The 23,195-nt window shown below is 41.7% G+C and overlaps 1 protein-coding gene across 3 annotated transcripts in view; it reads left to right on the top strand.

Annotated features, from left to right (window-relative positions):
* DISC1 (DISC1 scaffold protein) overlaps positions 1-23,195 on the top strand; it is a 401,778-nt gene that overhangs the window by 312,708 nt on the left and 65,875 nt on the right. For all 3 annotated transcript variants that reach the window (XM_065546177.1, XM_073996732.1, XM_065546249.1), the window contains exon 10: positions 12,113-12,173. In XM_065546177.1, coding sequence (XP_065402249.1) covers positions 12,113-12,173 — 61 coding nt within the window. The remainder of the gene's footprint in view (positions 1-12,112; positions 12,174-23,195) is intronic.

Genomic DNA, 23,195 nt, shown 5'->3' with positions numbered 1-23,195 from the left:
AATAAAGTGTACTCAGATAGGAAGAGAGGAAGTCAAGTTGTCTCTGTTTGCAGATGACATGATTGTATATTTAGAAAACCCCATTGTCTGAGCCCAAAATCTCCTCAAGCTGATAAGCAACTTCAGCAAAGTCTCAGGATACAAAATAAATGTGCAAAAATCACAAGCATTCCAATACACCAATAACAGACAGAGATCCAAATCACGAGTGAACTCCCTTTCATAATTGCTACAAAGAGAATAAAATATCTAGGAATACAACTTACAAGGGATGTGAAGGACCTCTTCACGGAGAACTACAAACCACTGCTCAAGGAAATGAGAGGACCAAACAAATGGAAAAAATATTCCATGCTCATGGATAAGAAGAAGCAATATCGTCAAAATGGCCATACTGCCAAAAGTAATTTATAGATTCAATGCTATCCCCGTCAAACTACCACTGACTTTCTCTATAGAATTGGAAAAAACTACTTTAAACTTCATATGGAACCAAGAAAGAGCCCACATAGCCAAGACAATCCTGGGCAAGAAAAACAAAGCTGGAAGCATCACGCTACCTGACTTCAAACTATGCTACAAGCTTACAGTAACCAAAACAGCATGGTACTGGTACCAAAACAGATATATAGATCAATGGAGCAGAACAGGGGCCTCAAAAATAACACCACACATCTACAACCATCTGATCTTTGACAAACCTGACACAAAGAAGCAATGGGGAAAAGATTCCCTATTTAATAAATGGTGTTGGGAAAACTAACTAGCCATATGCAGAAAACTGAAACTGGACCCCTTCCTTACACCTCATACAAAAATCAACTCAAAATGGATCAAAGACTTAAACATAAGACCATAAAAATCCTAGAAGAAAACCTGGGCAATACCATTCAGGACATAGGCATGGGCAAAGACTTCATGTCTAAAACACCAAAAGCAATGGCAACAAAAGCCAAAATTGACAAATGGGATTTAATTATACTAAAGAGCTTCTGCACAGCAAAAGAAACTATCATCAGCATGAACAGGCAACCTACAGAATGTGAGAAAAATTTTGCAATCTATCCGTCTGACAAAGGGCTAATATTCAGAATCAACAAAGAACTTAAACAAATTTAACAGAAAAAAAACAACCCCATCAAAAAGTTGGCAAAGGAGATGAACAGACACTTCTCAGAAGAAGACATTTATACAGCCAACAGACACATGAAAAAATGCCCATCGTCACTGGTCATCAGAGAAATGCAAATCAAAATCACAATGAGATACCATCTCATGCCAGTTAGAATGGCGATCATTAAAAAGGAAACAACAGATGCTGGAAAGGGTGTCAAGAAATAGGGATGCTTTGACACTGTTGGTGGGAGTGTAAATTAGTTCAACCATTGTGGAAGACAGCGTGGCGATTCCTCAAGGATCTAGAACTAGAAATACCATTGACCCAGCAATCCCATTACTGAGTATATACCCAAAGGATTATAAATCATTCTACTATAAAGACACATGCACACATATGTTTATTGTGGCACTATTCACAATAGCAAAGACTTAGAACCAACGCAAATGTCCATCAATGACAGACTGGATAAAGAAAATATGACACATATACACTATGGAATACTATGCAGCCATAAAAAAGGATAAGTTCATGTCCTTTGCAGGGAGATGGATGAAGCTCGAAACCACCATTCTCAGCAAACTATCACAAAAACAGAAAACCAAACACCACATGTTCTCACTCTTAAGTGGGAGTTGAACAATGGGAACACATGGACATAGGGAGGGGAACATCACACACCGGGGCCTGTCGGGTGGTGGGGGGCTAGGGGAGGGATAGCTTTAGGAGAAATACCTAATGTAGGTGGCAGATTGATGGGTGCAGCAAACCACCATGGCACGTGTATACCTAATAAACAAAACTGCACATTCTGCACATGTACCCCAGAACTTAAAGTATTAAAAAAAAAAAAAAAGAAGAAGAAGAAGAAGAAGTGCTCCCAGAGACATTTGGGCAGGAAATTCTGAGTACCAAGAACACAGAGCAGAATTGAAAGGGCAAATCTTTTGGCCATGTGACCGCCTCACCATGCAAAGGGGCAGTCTGGAGGAATCTAGAAGCGAGGGTTCTCTAGCATGATGCCCGTGAGAGGGGCCCCTCTTGGGTATGTCCAAGGGCTATTCTAGATTGAAGCAGATACTCAATCATTTGCATTTTTCCTGTGTAATCTTTTTTTTTCTCTTTGAGATGGAGTCTCAACTCTGTCACCTAGGCTGGAGTGCGGTGGCACAATCTCGGCTCACTGCAACCTCCACCTCCCAGGTTCAAGAGATTCTCCTGCCTCAGTCTCCCAAGTAGCTGGGACAACAGGTGTGTGCCACCACGCCCAGCTAATTTTTGTATTTTTAGTAGAGATGGGGTTTCACCATGTTAGCCAGGATGGTCTCGATCTTCTGACCTCGTGATCCACCTGCCTCGGCCTCCCAAACGCCTGCTGGGATTACAGGCGTGAGCCACTGCGCCTGGCCTTCCTGTGTTAATTTTTACACATACTTGTTCATCACCCATGTATCTATCACCTGCGTATTAAAGGAGAGGAGACCTCTGTGTGTGTCTTACTAGCTGGGGCACGTTGTCTTAGCATCTTTGGCCTCTAATGAGACTATGTTTATAAGCAGGAGGTGCCCAGTCAGATACAGTGAGGTCACGTAGGGGTGAGGGCCAGTGCCTGGATGTGGACAGCATGTGTGTGTTTTGGGGTGGGAGTAAGGCATGGAGTGATGATTGGAACCTCACAGCAAACGAAAGGCTTTTGTCAGATGGGAAGTTGTTCTGGCCTCACTTTGTGCCTCCGCATGGCCAGTTTGGCCCTTTTCCTGCCAAATCCCTTCGGCGTAAGGAGCAGGTAGTATTTGGGCGGGCTGCTTGGGAACTTCGTAAGGCAGTTGAGGAGGGCACCTCCAACCTGGAAAACACCACGTGGTCCGGATCTGGCTGCCTTCGGGGGACGCCATCTTTGGCCACTGAGCACGAACTACGTCTTCCTGCTAGTGCCCCAGCATCTCTCCCAACAGCAACAGCTCAAACCAACCATCAGACCCACAAGCTCTTGTGTCTTTTAACAGTTGCATATGAAAAGCCTCTGCTTTAGAAGGAAAAGTAAATTCTTTCCTTTTGCGAAATTCCCTCAGTGAAATTCATAAATTATGTTTCATCACAACTGGGCAACAATATTGCATATTTGTAAACACAGAACCTTTGGCATAAAACCCAAGTGGGTCTGAATTTTTTATTTACTCTTTGAAATAACTTCTCGCAGCCTCAGTCTCCTTATCCTCAAAAGGGATTTAGAGAGTTATTGTGAGAATTAAACAAAATAAGGACGCACATGAAGCATCCTACCAGCACTCAGTGTGAGCTCACTTTTCCTAGCTTAAGAAGATCAAGTGTGGATTGGGCCTGGTTTTAAACACAAGTTGTTTAAGCAGACAGTATTTCACTTTTAAAACAAAGTCCCAAATTTTCTTTCTTCTTCTGTCAATCAAAAAGAATGAAAAAAAAAAGTGCGTGTGTGTGTGTGTGTGTGTGTGTGTGTGTGTGTGTGTGATGCCTGTGTTTCAGGGAAATAATAGGAGAAAGAATCAAAGAATGAGACTGCATATTCTCAGTTGCACACTTCTAGGTAAGGCAGTAAATAGGCATTCTAAGCAATTTTAAAATACTGTAAATTAATCTCCAGGTCACAACTCTCTCAGTTATAGGCGCCAGAAAGCAAGAAAGCAAACCCAGATATGCCTGCTGCTGTCAGCAGGGATTGCTGAGAAAAGTTAGCCTGCCTTTCCATTTAGAAAAAGCATTTGACAAGGGCACGTGAGTGGGAGGCTGTGAAGTGAACCTGCTTGGAACTGATGGTGTTAGCTTTTTACTGACCTGCTTTCCATACCACAAGCATTTGGTTTTTCTTTTGCCATTGACTTGTGCTGATTTATTAGGCTGTGTGCTTCAAGGGCGTCAGGAGATTGCATGTAGGAGCAGGTCTGAACGGGGAAAGTGAGAATTACTATATTAGATGATACCCAATTAACTAGTGACAGGCACAGCAGGTAAAATCGGAACCTGGGCTTTATCTACTATAAGCACTTGCCACATAGCAAACATTTTTAAACCTGGTGGAGCTTCCTTACTCATTTCTCCTTTCCTTCTTCCTGCCCACTCTCTTTCCCTGTCTAAGCAAGGAGCTGTGTCTACATACATGAGTATCAAGACAGACAAGTCTTTGAGATGTGCTCCAGGGTTCAAGGGCAATGGGGCAGAACTCTCTGAGGGTGGCGACTCGCTGAGAAGCAACAGCCACACACCACCCCACAGGACAAAACAGTGGAAGCGGAGGCATCAACATAGTTCAGAATAATTGATTTTACTTTTTTCATGGACAACTGAGTCACAGGATGATGTGCCAGTTCTGAAAACACTTTTTCACTCTCTGTTCTTTGGGTACCTCTGCCAGCATGAAGTTACTTACTGTAACTCAACATTCTCACTCGCGTTACTCAAAGGTGAAAAGCTGGCAGAATGAGTTAATCTTACCTTCACATTCAGTGTGGCTATTGGGGCAGTGGTAGAAGCTCAGAGTCTGTGCTTTCGGACAGGCTGATTTCCTGTAGCTACTCCGTCTTCCTTTGGTGTGGGATCGTGTAGTACATCTAGTAATCATAAAGTAAGCTTGGAGGGAAACGATTTGGAAATACTTGGGGAGGTAAAATGATATGACATGAAATGCCTGCTATTCTAAAACACAAATCTTATTTTACATGCAATTGCTGTTTTGGATTATCCATGTCTCCTCCTGCATCAGCTAGCATGGAAAATCCTTTAAGATCTCTAACTCAGTCACTTCCTCAGGGAGTCGTGTTTAAACCCCCTCAAGCTGGGCCAAATCTCCCTCCATGATGCTCCGAGCATGACTGCTGCTTTTATTATGGAATCTAACTTGTTGCTTTTATTAGTCATCTATTGATGTGACTCTTTCTATTACCAAGCCTGATTTTCTTAAGCCCATGGGTAGCATGATATTCACCTCTGTGGCCCCAGTGCCTAACATGGAGTCTGGCATGTGGTAGGCATTTAAAGAACATTAGAGGCAGGGTGTGGTGGCTCATGCCTGTAATCTCAGTACTTTGGGAAGTGGAAGTGAGAGGACTGCTTGAAGCCAGAAGTTCGAGACCAGCCTGGGCAACAAAGCGAGCCCTCATCTCTACAAAAAAATAGATCACTTGAGCCCAGGAGTTCAAGGCTGCAGTGAGCTGTGATCACGCCACTGCACTTTAGCTTGGGTGACAGAGCAAGACCTTGTCTCAAAAAAAAAGAGAAAAAGAAAAAACATTAGATTAATGTATAAATGACAGTCAGGTATAATTCCAAAGAGAAACCCTTTCCCTGTTACCACTTCTTAAATCTGTAGGACTCATATCTGATAATTTTCCTTCTATCCATAAACGTCTTATCAACATCAGAGAAAAAGAGACAGAGAATTAACAACAACATACTGAACGATGCCCTGACAATGAGAAATGAATCTCTTGCTAATTTGGTAATGATGCATTTATTGGGCTCTGGATCTAGAGAATTTATATTGAGTAGTCAAAAGCCTGGGAAGGACTGAATTCTGTTGAACTCAGAAGTCCTCTCTTGAGAATTCTAGCTAAACTAGAACTACCACAGATAGGTGATAGCAGAGAAATGCTGCAAATAAATAAATATATACATGCAAATCAAAATCTTTTAGTAAAATCACACAATTAACCTCTCACTGGGGACAATGAGCCAGTGTAGATATATGCTTTAGAAAGTTATTAATCATTTTCTCATTGCAACCTACTTTGAAATCAACTTGGCCTGTTCTCTTTCATATATATATGTGTGCATACATGTATATACACACACATATATACATATGTATATATATACATATGTGTTTATATATATAAATTTATTTTACACAATGTTGATTTGTTTTATGCTGATATACTATTAGCATTCTTCCTTACATTTTACAGACAATGAGATTTTCATTTATTGATGGCTCATCTTTGCAATGGTCAGTACTCTTTATAACTCTGACTTTTTACAGCACAACCTTTGGCCTCTCCTGAATTTACTGTCTTTGAACACCTGCTTCATTTTGTTGGTGCTGAGATTTCACATGCATTAATTCAGTGTGCACTGACTGCTCTCCTGTTATATAAAGTTGAAGTCATGTGTTTTGTAACAGTGAGCTCTGGAACTATCCCTCACTGGCAGTGTGACTTTGAACCTTACTGCTGCTCCATTTCACCAACTATAAAATGGTGATAATGATAGAGCTGCTTCATTGATACTATTATTTAGTTCATGTTTAGAATAAGGTATTTAAAACAGGTCTTGCAAAAGAAAGTGCTCAGTAAAATGGTAGCTAAATCAATATCACGTGTGTCCACACACTGGGTCTCCAATGTGACAGTGTCATTTGTGTATGAGCAGACAAAACTCTACATTTTAGAGGTTCATGGTTGATATTTCCATTTTGCCCTTCAGTGTGAAATTTCACTCATGTAGGACTTCATAGAAAGAATCTACCATCTTTCAAGAACTGAAACAATCTTATGCCACCCCACCTGCCAAGACATTCCAGCTGCAGGTCCGTTTTCCTGTATTGCTGACTTTCCTGCGTCTTTTCAGGATTATGTTACCTCTTCATCCTCGTGCATGATTTAATTATCCGAACAAAAGTCCTTTCATTCACTCGAAGACAGCATAATACCTTAGCTATTTGAAAATTTCTCAGAGTTCTAAAATTTCTCCTTTGTCTTTCACATCTTCCGTCTGAAAGATTTTACTAAGTGGGAGTTAATTATCTAAATAGATTCTTGAATATTGATCTTTGAAATCTAATGACTTATTTTTGTAAATGTAGGCCAGGTCTCACTTGGTACTTAATGTTAATTTAGAAAATTCCAATAACGTAGCTAGTGTTTGACAAACTTTGCCATTAATGCTAAACCGGGGAGGTCCCTTTGGCTTCCATTTTCAAAGGTGAGATTGTATCATACTGACCCCATCTGAGCATGTCTTCCTTATTAATTGAGGGTGGTGGGGCTGGAGTTTCTTCAAGTCACTGGTCCATTCAATCTGATAGCAAGTCTGCCTGGGTGTTACTCATTTCCCATGCTATTTTCATGTCAAATACTGCTGTCCCTTTATTATGCAAGGGATACAACGCATTGAAACCTAGTTGGACTTCCTCCCACTTAACATTCTTCTACTTTCGTGTTGACATCTTCTACCTTCCAACTTCCGTATTTACATTGAAAAAGCTGTTGCTGGGTAGGTTGGTTATTTTTTTTTTCCCATCAGACTCATAGGGATATTTTTGGATTATTGGTTATGATGAATATTTATGGAAAATGTTGCTGTGCACTCCAGTGAGAAATCAGTGTTAAAGAGGCTGGCCCCACAGCTATCTCTGTATCTCTGGAAGCTATGTCCTTTTTACATTTAATTAGTGCCAAGTATAGGGTCTTGCGTGAAGGAGGACCCAGATTGAACTCCTGTAGCGTGATGTGTGTTTGTTTCATGCACTGTACTGTGTTTAGTGATTTATGGCATTTAATTATCAATCCGTTAATCCAAGTTTTTGTTTAATTGGATTCATCAAACTAATTGTATAAATTCCACTCTGATATCATGGCCTGAATCTGGATATCAGATTCCCTTAATAAACAGAAGCAGTTAATGTGTTCCTGCTTCTTCCTGATCAGGAGGCCTGCAGTCCTCTGGTCTTGTTTGTTTCGTAGCATTTCCTTTTGTATTCGGCATTTCCTTGAGTGCCCTCTTTGCTTCTTGGAACCTTGCCTTACTACCATCACCATTCTCACAGGTCCCTGCTCTATCGGGCCTAAAATGGTAGGGAAGAAAGGAAGAGGAGGGAAGTAAGAAGAGAGGAAAAGGTGACTTCTGTTCTCAGTCACTGTGTCTGTGGGTGTATTTTTTAGGAAGTTTAAAATCTAAACTCCCTGTCTACAGTCTTGGCCTGTCTTGAAGGTTGTGAGTCAACTTAGTGAATACATGCAAGGTACTTTTAGGCTGTCTGGCTGGGACATAGATTGGGTCCAATGAAAGTGATAGTTCAACATAGCATTCTCCTTAGATGGCAGGCTCCAGGCAAGTAGAAAAGCCCATGGCTCTGCCTGGAAGTTCTCGTGCAGGTCCAGCGTATCACTAACTGGTGCTTCAGACATTGAGATGAGGCAAGTATTTAGCATTCAGTTTCTTAAGAAAGTGATTAGCTTCATAGACATCTAGACTATTTTTAAACATAAGAATATGGCTTTCTTTTCCTCGGGGGGTGCTGTCCATTTTTGTCCATTGGATGGAAGGTGCTATCACAATATAAATGGTGCATTGCCTATGATCAGCAAGGGCTTCTTAAGTTACTCCCACTTCCTCAGTGATATTGTCCAGTCTCATTCCTTCAAATGCCAATCCCAAATGTCTCTGTTCCAGAACTTTCCCAAACTCTGGACTCAGATAACCAACCTCACACTTGACATCTCCACTGAATGTCTAAAAACTTCTCAAATTTAACAAATCCAAAGCTAAATTCTTGTCTCCCCAACCAGTTTCACTTCTCATTCTTCCCATCTCAGTTGATGGCAATTTCTGTTTTTTTCTGGTGGCTTAGGGTAAAAATCTGTAGTCATTCTTGACTTTTTTTTTGAAACAGAATTTTGCTCTTTGTTGCCCAGGCTGAAGTGCAGTGGCGCGATCTCGGCTCACTGCAACCTCCGCCTCCCAGGTTAAACGATTCTCCTGTCTCAGCCTCCCGAGTAGCTGGGATTACAGGTGCCCACCACCACACCCAGATAATTTTTGTATTTTTAGTAGAGGTGGGGTTTCACCATGTTGGCCAGGCTGGTTTTGAACTCCTGACCTCAGGTGATCCACCTGCCTCGGCCTCCCAAAGTGCTGGAATTACAGGCGTGAGCTACCGCGCCCAGCCGACTTTTCTTTTTCTCACACCTGACATTTGACCCACTAGGAAAGCTATTGTCTCTACCTTTAAAATATATCTAAAATCTACACACTTATCACTAACTCCTGCTAATGCACTAGTTTAAGTCCCTGTTGGGACATAGAACATGATACTACAAAGTACAGCACCTTGGACACTGAGAAAACAGCAGAAGCAGAAAGGTCACTCTGACCATCCGCTGTCTTTCTGTGTGAGAGCTGATCTTAAAGGATTCTGTTGGTTACCTTCCCTGAAAAGTGGGCATAAGACCCTTATGTGACAGTTGCCCTGCCCCGTCACCTGGAGGGAAGGAATGCTATACAGAGGCCAAGAAGATTCTGAACAAACAGGCCATGCTGAGCTCCAGTTTATCACCATTAGATCATATGCTTTTTGTCCAATCAGGTTTCTACATAGCTGTCCATTCTTCATATGCTTCATTGAACCTAAGCACAAAAATAGACAGTTTTCTCTGGATCGTGGGGTCTTCATCTCTGAAGGCTCCTGTATCACATAAAACTTTGGTTACATAAATTTGTCATGCCTTTCTCTTGTTAACCTGTCTTTTGTTATAGGGGTGTCAGCCATGACCCTGGTGATGGGTGAGAAAAATATTCTACTTTTCCTCCTCCACATCCTGATCATCTTTTCCTGGATGATTGCACTAACCTCGTCCATGTCTTTTTGCTTCCACCCCATCCTCCCCTATGGTGTATTCTCAACATAGTGGCTGTAGGTCAATCTCATTTTTTTCTTCTACAGTGTTTTTCCATTCCACTCAGAACACTCAAAATCCTGACAGTGGCCTTCTAGTTACTACAGCTGTGCAACAAAACATCCCCAAACTTAATGACTTACATCACCATTTATTATATGCAAAATTCTGTGAGTCAGGAATTCAGACAGCTTACAGTGGGGGGACTTGTCTCCATCTTGTGGTGTCTGGATCCCTCAGACTCAAAGGCACTAACCACCTGAAAGCTCATTCACTCAGATATCTGGAGATTGGTGCTGGATGTAGTCTAAGACTATCACCCAGGTTTTCAGCTGAAACACTTACACAGGGCCTCTCCATGTGGCTTGGGCTTCCTCACAACATGGTGGCTGGGTTCCCAGAACAGAAAGCCAGGCAGAAACTGGACTTTAGCCTCAGAAGAGTTACAGAATACCTTCCATCATACTCAGTGGGTTGGAGCAGTCTCAGCCTGACCACATTCAAGAAGAGGGAAATATACTTTACCTCTTGATAGGGAGCAGCCAGGTTCTGGAAGAGTATGTGGTACCAGAAATATTGCTGTGGCCATTTTGAGACTATAGTTTACCACAGTGGCCTGTGTGATTGGACCTGGGTTGTTTCTCTGCCTTCATCTTTTCTCCCCATGGAACATTCGGCTCTGGCCACACTCGCTGGAGCACACAGTTGTGCTGCTGCCCTGGGGCCTTCAGACTGCCTACTCCATTCGCAGGATGCCTGTCGACTCCCCCTTCCCAGGATGACTTCGACTCTTCCCAGGATGCCTGTCGACTCCCTCTTCCCTCCCTCTGCAAACTTTTAGGCAGTGTCATTTCTCCAGTGATGTCTTCCCTGACCACTCTACAGCCTGTTTCGCTTGCTGTCTTTTTTTTCCCCTTAAATCCTTATTGTCATTATCACCTTCTAATGTTCTATGGAATTTTTATGTTTATTCTTTAGCATCCCTCACTGCCAGAATGGAAGCACTACAGAAGCAGGAATCTTCTGTCCACTGAGCTATCCCACATGCCTAGAACAGTGTGTGGCACATAAATATGTATGGCATGTGAAACGGAGACACGTTTCTGGTTGGGGCATTTGGAACTTGCAATAATTGCTCCAGCTAGCACAACTAAGTTTGTGTGTTAGACAAGCATAAGTGAGTAAGAAAAGATAGCAACTTAAACAGTTGTTTTCATTGTGTAAATATCTCTTTTTACCTTTTATGGACTAATGAACCAGAATGTGTAATGGTTTTAATTTCCATCTAAATATTTAGTTTCTTTATGAGGAATGTCAGGGTACTTTTTCCAGTTCCACTGTCCCTCACCTTACACATGCATGTTGACTGAAATAGAAGTCCAAGAATCTCCAGACACTCTAGTAGCATGAATCTGGGCAGCCTGGCTTCTGTGTTTCCACATTCCCCAACTTTAGAGTACATGAGCCCTTCAGCATACATAACCCTTCAGAATAAAGGTTGGAATAAAAACAATGATAAAACCCACAATAACAATAATAATACTAATAATAGACATGGCAGCATCATTGATCATTCCAGACACCATTTGCTAGAAACCCCTTGGCTGCAGGTGTTATTCCAGACACTTGGTGTGCATGTCTGTTAGTTATCACCTTGAGAGGAAGGCACCTTCATTCCTCGGATGAGCAAAAGGGGAGAACTTGTTCAAAGTATATCAAATCTCTTTTATCCATAAAGTACCTCTTCGATCTGTTGAACCATAGCAATCATTCATTCCTTCAACATTTGGTAATTAGGAAGTGCTGAGTTTATCTCGAAGAGTAGCCGATCTCATCACTCATTGGAGGTTGAGCAATTGATTTCTAGTTACTGGCAGAATCCCATGTTTTTGTTTGCTTCTCAGTGAAAGGGTCCACAATCCTCCTCTACCTGTAGTGAGGCTTTTCTGGTTCATCTGTAGGATGGGAATCATTACACTGTCAGGTTCTCTTTCCCTGTATTGGACAACCGAGCCCATGGCTATCAGTCGGGAAAGGTAGGAGACAGAGCACACGTTGTCCAGTGATAGACTATCAGTGAGCTGTCTTTGAAAGACTACAGCGAGGCTGGCTCAGCGCTGTTGCTCCAGCCTCTGACTTTCTCCTGCAGAGACACTCAGAGGCCCAGAATCCTCCCCAACTCATGACTTCAGGCAGCCACTCCAATGGATTTGGATGTTTTCCAAATATAGAATGTTACGATTACTAGTGGCTTGACCTCAGTCCTTTGGCTTTGAGCTTTTAGTTGAATGGTTTTTGTTCAATTGTGACTGCAGTTGCATTCACTTTGGATTTCCTTTTTTTTCCCTAGAAACAAGTGTGAAGGAAAATACTATGAAGTACATGGAAACACTTAAGGATAAACTGTGCAGGTAAGGATAATAATTTCTGTATTTCAGACTCCGTGGCACATCTAGATTCTTTATTATAACAAAATTTAGTTATATCAATGAAAAAGGCTGGCCAATTTCTCTAATAAATTAACAAAGAAAGACACAAAAAAAGCCTTTTGAACCCCATAAGCGAAAGAGCAGGTGCCAGCCCTCATCTTGTCTTTTAAAAAGTAAGTAGATTAAGGTGTTTAAAAGGATCTTGGAGAGATCACCGGATAGTTTTCATGTTCCATAAGAAAGAGAAGAATCTTCTTTGCTACACTAAATTCAGAATTCATTTCTTAGTCTGTTTTTCCCTTTTTAAAACTTTAGTGTTTGAAGGGAGTCTTAAGGCTTTTAAGGCAGTTTATACATGGTTTGGAATAATACAGAAATACACGTCTTAGGTTCTGTTTTGAATCCTGAATCAAAATCAGCATGGAAATTTCTGGTTGTTTTTTTTAAAACCCAATTAGGAATTTGTCTTTGAGAAATGTCAGGGATGCTGCAGCATGACAAGATGTTTCTGGCTTTTGTGGCTGTGTGCTTAGGAAAATAAATCCCAGTCATCAGAATCTGTTCCTAATAAAGGCAACAAGTACTGGAGTGGAATATGCCCTTTCTTCCCTGGAAGTCATTTAGTTTTATGGAGACTATTTTGCTACTATTTTGGAATTTGTTAAGTAAGTCTTTAGCTAGGCTATGCCTTAAGCCTTTGTCTGCTAGGACACTGTCGTGAGCTAAAATGCTGCTTTTCCCTTAAGAGATGTTGAGAGGGCCTGCCTTGCAGAGTCCTACTCTTCAGGGTAAGCAAGACATTGCAGGATTTATTCTCATCCTTGGAAAGAAGTCCTATAACCCCCAATTGATCTTTCCCTGCTTCCCATGCTCCTAGACTTGGGGAGAATCTATGACACAGGTGATTAGCAGAGGTGAGCAGGATGAGGAGAGCTTGTACTTGGGTCAGGTGCTCCACTCTGAGTCTGGCCTTCCTCCTCTCCCATGTGTTCGGGACAGATTTCTGGCACATCCTTCATGATCTCAACTGCATCTGCCATTGTTTTAGCCATCAGCACAGCACACACCATACATTAGGTTATTGGGCAGCAAGTTGTAGCCATAAGCACATGGGTATTGATAAAGAGACGCCCATTTAAATTGCAGCTCTCCCAAATATGAACTGTCTAACCTCAGGTAAGCGCTCACCTTCAGTTTTTTTGTTTGTTTATTTGTCTGTTTTGTTTTGTTTTAGCTATATAACTGCAGGAAGGGTACCTACCTCCCCAGCTGGTGTGTTAATTTAAATACCGTATGTAAAGCATTCACGTGGTTGGCAGTAGGCACGCCTTAGTTTCCTTTTCTTTCTTTCCTTCCTTCCTTCCTTCCTTCCTTCCTTCCTTCCTTCCTTCCTTCCTTCCTTCCTTCCTTCCTTCCTTCCTTCCTTCCTTCCTCCTTCCCCTCCTCCCCTCCTCCCCTCCTCTCCTCCTCTCCTCTCCTTTCCTTTCTTTTCTTCTGACAGAGTTTCACTCACTGCCCAGGCTGGAGTGCAATGGCACTATCTTGGCTCACTGCAACCTCTCCCTCCCAGGTACTAGCGATTCTCCTGTCTCAGCCTCCCAAGGGGCTTGGATTTCAGGCAGCACCACCATTGTCCGGCTTTTTTTTTTTTTTTTTTTTTTTTTAAATTTAGTGGATATAGGGTTTCACCATGTTAGTCAGGCTGGTCGCAAACTCCTGACCTCAGGTGATCCACCCACCTTGGCCTCCCAAAGTGCTGGGATGACAGCTGTGCGCCACCGTGCGTGACTACCTCCTTCTTTTTACCATTAGAACCGATCGAACACTTCTGAGTGAAAAAACACAAACTGCTTTTCCTCTGTTCTCACACAATGCAGTAATCAACACAGAAGACTTCTGTGATGAAATACGTGAGGGTTTCTCCCCACCAAAAAGTAAGCAATCAGTTCTGCCGCAGATACCAGCTGGGTGTCCTCTGACTCAATTCCAACACCAGCTACCTGGAGACAGCATCAGATGCCACAGGTTGAAGGCTCAGTCCCACAAGACTGCCCCACTTACAATGCCAATGGCAGATCCAGGTTGTTTTGCCTGGGCTTCTGACCAACCAGCTAGGAATTGGGATTCCCGTGACCCCCTCCTTGGGTTTGATTAATTTGTTAGACTGGTTCATGAAATTCAGAGAAACACTTATATTTACTGGTTTGTTATAAAGGAGATTACATAGGATACAGATGAAGAGATGCATAGGGTGAGCTGTGGGGAAGGGGTGCCGAGCTTTCATACCCTCCTTGGGCACACCATCTTCAAGGAACATATTCAGCTATCTGGAAGCTCTCTGTACCCCCTCCTCTTGGGCCTTTTATGGGGACATCACTGGGTAGGCATGATTGAAGTATGGACAACCATGTAGCAATGTGATTGGACAGAAAGTGTGATCTACCACAAATAGACTGAGTGGGAAAACCCAACAGGACCTGTCTGTTCAGATTCCTCAGCTTCTCTGTGCAGCGTTTCTTCCTTCAGGTATGGGACAGGACTCCTGAAATGAGGGTCTGTGGCCTGCGGTCAGACAGGGTAGGTCAGAGAATTTCTTTCCTTCTTGCTTTTTTGTAAGTTCAACTTTTATCTTAGATTCAGGGGCAACATGTATAGGTTTGTTATATGGATGTATCGTGTGATGCGGAGGTTTGGGGTATGATTGATCCTGTCACTCAAGTAGTGAGCATAGTACCCCTGGAACTAGTTTTCAACCCTTGCTTCCCTTCTTCCTCTGTCAGTCTCCAGTATCTATTGTTCCCATCTTTATATCCATGAGTACCCAGTGTTTAGCTCCCACTTACAAATGAGAACATGCAGTATTTGGTTTTTCGTTCCTGCATTACTTTGCTTAGAATAATGGCCTCCAGCTGCATCCATGTTGCTGCAAAGTACGATTTTATTATTTTTATGACCGCATAGTACTCCATGGTATAAATATACCATGTTTGCTTTATCCAGTTCACCATTGATGGGCATCTAGGTTGATTCCATGTCTTTGCTATTGTGAATAATGCTGTGATGAACTTGCGAGTGCATGTGTCTTTTTGGTAGAATGGTTTATTCTCTTTTGGATATATACCCAGTGATGGGATTGCTGTGTTGAATGGTAGTTCTGTTTTAAGTTCTTTGAGAAATCTGCAAACTGCTTCTACAGTGACTGAACTAATTTACATTCCCACCAACAGTGTATGAGTGCTCCCTTTTCTTCACAACCTCTCCAGCATCTGTTGTTTTTTGGCATTTTAGTAATAGCCATTCTGACTAATGTGAGATGGTATGTCATTATGGTTTTGATTTACATTTCTCTGATGATTAATGATGTTAAGCTTTTTTTTGTATTTTTGTTGGCTGCTTGTATGTCTTCTTTTGAGAAGTACCTGTTCATGTATTTGCCCAATTTTTAATAGAGTTATTTGCTTTTACTTTGTCAAATTGTTTAAGTTCCTTATAGATTCTGGATAGTAGACCTTTGTTAGATGCATAGTTTGGGAATATTTTCTCCCATTCTGTAGGTTGTCTGTTTACTCTGTTGATAGTTTATTTTTCTGTGCAGAAACTCTTTAGTTTGATTAGGTCCCACTTGTCAATTTTTGTTTTTGTTGCAATTGCTTTTGAGGATGTGGGCATAACTTCTTTCCTAAGGCTGATGCAACTATAAAAGAGCCTGAATATCCAAAGCAATCCTGAGCAAAAAGAACAAAGCTGGAGGCATCATGTTACCCAACTTCTAACTATACTATAAGGCTACAGTAACAAAAACAGCAGGGTGCTGGTATAAAAGCTGACAATTTCTTTATGGCCAGCTCCAAGACAGAAAGGCGGGGGGAGATTAGGGTGTATTTTTAGTTTTTATGACCTGCCTAGGGGAGAAATAACAGTGGGGGTGGGAGTTATGAGTCAGGAACTGTAGATGAAAACCTATATACATAATTACGACAGTCATGCCTGGAACTCATCCTCTCTCCCTCCATGTCAGCTCCTCCCCCTTTTCATCCAGCCCAGTGCATGGCCCACCACCCACCTGGCTGCCTGGGTGGTCAGGCACCATGGGCTCATGCTGGCTCCCCCACTTCCTTTCTCACTCAGTTCCGGAGTCTTGTTAGTCTTGCCTCTTTAGTATCTCACAAACCTGCCTACCTTTATCACACTGACAGTGTGGGCCCCTCTTCTGATCCTAGTAGCAACTTTTCCTGCTTGGCTGTTCCACTGTTGCCCTCTTACCACCTTCTCTAGGTTGTTTTGAGTAAGCATCTTAAAATATCCATCTGGTCATCGCACAAGGCTGCCAGATGTCCTAAGGATAAAGCCTAAATGTCTTACTGTGGTTCATGACGTTCTTCCATGTGGCCTCTGCATGTACTTGAGTATCACCCATCACCACCCCATCATCACCATATTGCAGCTGATACTTGTTCCCTTATGCTTCCCAATGCCATTGAATTTTTTTTTCTGGAAAGAAACTAATTTAGAGGGGGACAGGGTTAAGGGGTATCATCCAGAGAAGTGTTTGATTGAACCATGTGAAATTGCTGATATTTCACCATTTTTGACCTATAAAAATGACAATTTCATATAGTTAACCCAATACTTAGGGATTTGAAGTCATCTTCAGGAGGGTCAGATGCTGTAGACTGAGGCTGGCTGGTCTCCTTGCCCTTGACACACAGGCATAGCTTGCTCCCCCACCCCTCTGCATGTGGCCTGGTGGGCCTCTCCCAGCCCACCCCTCACCCTCACCAGGCCTTCCCATTCAGCCTTCAAGGTTTAGATTTCTCCTCTATGAAACGTTCCCTGACTCACCAAGACTGAGTAATGTGCTTGCAATGATTTATTCTCACTTTCCAAGTGCTCCTTGACAGGTATTATAATGTAGCAGGACAAGCCGCAGACAAAACCCCTCAGACACCGAGTTAAAGAAGGAAGGGCTTTATTCAGCCAGGAGCTTTGGCAAGACTCACGTCTCCAACAACCGAGCTCCCGGAGTGAGCAATTCCTGTCCCTTCTAAGGGCTCACAGCTTTAAGGGGGTCCATGTGAGAGGGTCATGATCGATTGAGCAAGCAGGGAGTATGTGACTGGGGGCTGCATGCACTGGTAATTAGAATGGAACAGAACAGGACAGGGATTTTCACAGTGCTTTTCTATACAATGTCTGTAATCTATAGATAACATAACCAATTAGGTCAGGGGTCAATTCTTAACTACCAGGCCCAGGGTGTGGCACCAGGCTGTCTGCTTGTGGATTTCATTTCTGCCTTTTAGTTTTTACTTCTTTCTTTGGAGGCAGAAATTGAGCATAAGACAATATGAGGGGTGGTCTCCTCCATTAATAAGATTAAGTCTGCCTTGTTCAAGACTGTATTCTCAGTGATTTGCCAGTGCTGGATGGTACAGGGGTTCCCAATAAACATGTATTGAATGAATGATGGAATAAATATGTGAATTAATGCAAATAATTTAGAAACATCCTAAGCTCATCTTCTATCATCTCCAGCCTCTTTCTCTGCCTCTCCAGGCTTGCTGACGTTGCAAAGCCACCTTGCCCCTGGCTTCTTGACTCACATACCTTAGCTACCTAGGATCCTGCCACAGTCTCAAATGACCATGATGGTAGCTGGCCCTTCCTGTAGCCTGCTTCTGGAAGGCCCTTTTCATGCTATTTCAAGCTATTAGGAGGCCTGGCTCAGGTTTGTGTGAACTGGTATGGTGGAAACAATGGAACAGGGAGGAGAAAAAGCAACTAGGAGTCTGCAACCCCTCTGGCAGTAGGCAATTCTATTCTCACTTCAGAACAGGAGGCCAGAGTGGATGCTGCAAAAGCCTGCTGACCGTCAGGATCTCTGTGATGGAGACCAGTAGTTATGGTAGTTCTCAGACACTGTGGGCTCCACTGAGAATCTGTCACCTTCACAGTTCCTTTCCAAGAGGATCAACATTTTACAATAGGAAAACAGTTTTAATACCTGACACAATGGTGCATCTTAGTGACTGCTTGATTAACATGTCAAGTTATCCATTAAAGAAGATGAAAATCTTTACCTGTTCCCCCTGTTTAACGTGTCTTGGTCTTACAGGATTTTAGAGAGGAAGCAGCTGAGAACAGAATGGGTTGCTCCTTTTCCATTAGAATGCTGGAGAGCATACAGTTAAAGATCAGAGCTAAGAAACCTAGATCTGGCTAGTCACCACTTTGGGGACAAATTCAAATGATAGCACTATCTTTGTTACTCTCTCAAAGTATACAGAGACCTGAAGGCCCAGATATTGGGGCAAACTCAGGTGGACTCAAGATCCACTCTCTATCAAGCACATCAAGTGAATTAGAAAGTTAGGAAGTATCTGATGCTGTCAGTGGTTCAAAAGCACATCTTGCATAATCCAAAGTCAAAAGTGGGCAAATATTACATGAGGACTTTTAGTGTATGTTTAAACAAGGATTTGCCTTGTAATCATCTGAGTTATAGGTTAGATGCATATATTCCTGTTCCTCCTTCTACAGAGGAGAGATTCCATTTGTGGAATCTTTTTTCCAATTTCCACCTGTTTTAGGGATATCCCTCCTTCTCCTTATGTATAGCCGAATATCCAGGAAGGTGGCTGCAGTCAGTTACCTGGTCATTCCATAGAGACTTTCATCTCTATTCCTATCACTACTACCTGCAACTTGGCCCATTAAATTATCTTCTAACAGCCTCTCTTCCCCCTGACTCACAACAGTTTACTCTGCTCTTCTCCCACAACCAGAATGACTTTCTTACCATCCTGTTAGGCTCCCTTCGCATCCAGCCTAAATTCCACAATCCTTGTTATGTCCTCCTCCTCTCTGCCTCTTGGGCTCTTCATGAGGTGGTTCCAGCCTACTGGTCCAACCTTATCTCTGTAATCCTCACCTGCACCAAGTGACTGATGCTCCATTCTAGCCCATTTCCCCACGTTAGCTGTGCTCCACAGCAGCACCTTTGCAGAGCCCTCCCCGACCTAGCCCCTGTGCTCACACTCACTCTTATGACTCAGCACAATTGTCCTTCTCTATAAAGTCTTTCTGGCTTCCTGCTGTTTCCTGCGTGGTACCCATAGTGGTAGCCACTTACATGAATGTGTTGCATTCACTCAGTCTGTCTAATTCTCTTAGACTGTGAGCTCCTTGTAGATGGAGCCTTTACCTTTCTTATATTCTAAGTGGTATTGTAAGGTTTCCATGCCTTACTTTCCTTGTATTCTGAGTGGTTGACATGCTGTTTGGCGTGTAGTCAACAGACAATTGTACTTAATGAGTGGATAAATAGCAGTTTTATCTTGTTCCTCCTTGAAAATTTATTTGCAACTTGGCTATCTTGACACTATATTCTCAACTCTTACATTCAGAAAGTCAAGGCAACCTGAGAAGATACAGTGCCCAAATCCATTTGTCTTGCCATCAAATCTTACCGGTATATAATAGAATAGAAAAAACTACTCTTAAAGAGCTTGACCAACTTACTCTCACTCCTTCAGGTTTATTGTTTCCAGAGGTTAGTAGTTAAGTGTAATTTTTTCTCCTAGTTTGTTTTCTCTTATAGACAAACCTTGCTTTAATTTTTATTTTCTCAGTTACTACATATTCTCTGTTATCTATCTTTTTTAAAGAGTCAAATGAAATATTCAGAAGTCCTTACTTTGTAGATGAGTTCCTGTTTAAATGGATCTTATGTCTCTCACCATTGTATAGGAGGAATTCATTAATGCCCGATAGCAAACTCATGTCTCTGGCCCAAGTGGGCCAAGCCCTCCCCTTGAGGATGGGTGTAGTGGTTCCATTTAACTGATGGAATCTTGTACGCATGACTAATGTGAATATTTCTCTTCTTTCTAGAATCTCTTCATTCTAACTCTACTTTTTTTTTCTGAAGTTGAACATAAAACCTTTACCACAAACTCTTGAGCACTTAGTGGATTATAGGTGATGTTTGCTTCCTTGTACTCTAGTGTGTTCCTCAAGTGTTTGTTTCCAGTGTGCCTCACACTTTTATCATCAGAAAAGACAAACAAAAAATCATTTAAATCTGTTTTGAACATAGAAGAAAGTAGTTGGATACCTCCTTGGAGGCCATTCTTAGCTTTAGAAGGAACTATCAAGAACTCAATGGTCTTATCTGAAATTTACTTTGAAATTTAGAGACTGATGTATTTTTCCAAAGATGATGCAGTTCTCTTTTTAAAAACTAGTGTTTACTTTTTAATTATTAAAATTTCAGTAGGAAGCCTGATGTGGAATGATAGCCAGGTGAACTCACCCTGCTAATGAATGTCCAGAGGTGGCCACCAGGGTGAGCAACACCTCAAAGACCAAGATCGGCTCCCTCCCAGTCTCCCAGAGCCTGTGTGTCATAGCCAAAAAAGACTGTCAACTGCCAACTGCTTTCAATCTAATGAAGGTGGGAATTAGGGTCAAAGATTGGAGCAATTATTTCCAAAACAGGTACACACAAAACAGTTTACTGGAGTGTGGGAAGAACATAATATAATTTCTGTTTTATGTTTCCATTTCATCCATGTGTATTTTATCTTTAAAAATGTTTTATATGTATATAGTATTACAAGTATATCATTTGTGAAACAAATATTGGTGTTTCATAATTTTCTTACTGATGAGTGCACACGGTTTAAATTAGAGAGTGTTGAAAAAATATTCATTTACTTATGTTCTAATATTAAACCATAGCAGTGTCCTTAAAAATATTCATTGTTGGATTATACACTTTGAACTTTGAAGCTATTTGACTATACTGACCAATTTTACAAGAGAAACAATGATTTGTATCACGTTATCAGTTGAAATGCAAACTGTAAGAAAATATAAAGCACTTAATTCTACAAAGTTAAATGCGATTTTTGCATTTAACTTTTACCTTATTTTATCTCATCAGCAAAATCTTAAGTATGCTTAAAATAATAATGCATAAACTAAACATACACAGAGAAAAAAATGCATAAAATATAACAAAATGGCGTGAATTAAAAAGAGTAAAATAAGGAAGGAAAACAAAGGTAAGAAAAACATTAGTAACATTTTGATGGGGATTAGACTCACCACCATAGTAGTTCACTATTCTAGATACTCAAATAAGTATTGACTGATATGTATGTAAAACTAAGTAACATTTTACAATGTAAAATGTAAATGATATAATTTATAATTAACTTTTCTGCATTGGCCTATTGGTCATTATAATACTTTCCATTCTCTGAGAACCCATGTAATGAATTTTAACTCCGAGATAACTTTCCCAGGAAATGTTCACTTGTGACACAATTTAGTTTCCAGAGTACTCAGATCAATTCAAAAAATCTACATGTAGTTCTTCAGAAAGAGAAAGCAGAGTTCCATCCTCTAGAATTCCAGCTCCCTGTCTGAGGGAAGTCTTTCCTTCAGAACGAGAAAAGAAGCAACCAACCCCGAATTGGAACTGGCCTCTTGGCATCTGGACCACAACATGGGGGGGCGGAGGCAACTCTTCCCTTCTCGGTACCCTGAGCAGAAGTACCAGACACAGTAATTAATATAAAAGGTGTCCTTCCTCTTGAGGTATTACTTTTAAAGCAAAAACAAAAACAAAAACAAAAAGCCCTTACACACACACACACAAACCTGTTTCTGTTTCCCTATGTAGTGAAGACCCCTGAGGTTGGCAGCAGTTTTGTCTACCGCCAACTCCCTGTGGTCGATCTGGAAGCTTCATATAGAGAGGGGCTCATGAAGGGGCTCATCAGTAACCCCTCTCCTGAAGATTGTTATTTTCAAGTACCAGCTCTGGAATCAGATCGTCTGGATTCAAGTGTGGTCACTTCTGAGCTGTGGGTCTTTACCAGGTTAATACAGCTCTTAAAGACTTGATTTTCTGTCATAACAATGGGACAACAGTAGGATAAGATGAAAACTATTTCTTACATATAATAAGGGATTAATCAATGATCACTAGTATGTACTAGTAGGAATTATGGCACCATGGAAATTATGAAACCAAGAAACTCTACATTAAAAAACAAGTTTTATTTTATAAAAGCAGAAGAGAATCGCTTATCTTCCTGGTGAAATCGTGGGGAGCAGAGAGATGTTTGCTTGTAGCTAATACCCTCCATTAAGGATCTGCCAAACCTCCTGATTATCCAAATACCCAGCCTTTTTTTTTTTTTTTTTTTTTTTCTGTCTGCCCTTCGGCCAGCTGTTAGCACCTCCTGCAGAGGGTAGGAAGAAAAAGAAATGAGATAATTGAGTTCTTGCTAATGGCTGTGACAGAAGATTTAGAGACTTCAGTGGTCCTACAATCAAGTGGCAGGGATCCTAGAGCACACTGCAGCTCTCAGAACCGATCTGGCCGTTTTGGAGTTTCTGAGATTGACAGAGCCCTGAGTTCCCAGGCTCCAAAGCTCAGGTGCTGGGGAGGATTTCCCATTGCTTCTGAGATTTGAGGAGCCCCAAGGCCCCTTCTCTTGACCCTCAGTGGAGCTCAAAAGAAAATCATCTTGACCTCAGAGACAGCATTTTGCAGGGAAGATACTCCAATATACTTGTTTCTTTCTTTCTGGTATTTTCCTTGGAGAAAGCAACAATATTACCCTAGAGAATGGCATGGACAGAAAAGAAGAAGGAAGATTAGAAGTGAAGCCCTGTGGGCTTGTCTGGTGCGGGCCCTCTTCCCAAGACTTAGCAGCATGGAAAGAATCTGGGTAGCACTACGAGGGTGGAATCCATGGGGTCTTAGTTGCCTGTCATCATTTGCTTTGTCACTGATAATTCAACACTTAATCGAATGTGGTGGTGTTTTTGAAAGATAGCCTGAAGAAAAAGATGACCATGACTTTCGCTAATAGAATAGAAAATAGACAGGAGATTGATTATCACTTAAAACAAAAGGGTTCATTAAATAGGTTCCACTGCGTTGCGTAATTCAACCCAAAGTTTCTCTGCTGTAAAACAATGATA

Source organism: Macaca fascicularis, chromosome 1 (assembly GCF_037993035.2).
Source record: "Macaca fascicularis isolate 582-1 chromosome 1, T2T-MFA8v1.1".
Classification (NCBI taxonomy): Eukaryota; Metazoa; Chordata; class Mammalia; order Primates; family Cercopithecidae; genus Macaca; species Macaca fascicularis.
Note: the sequence above shows the minus strand (reverse complement) of the source record. Positions and strands in the feature narration are given on the sequence as shown.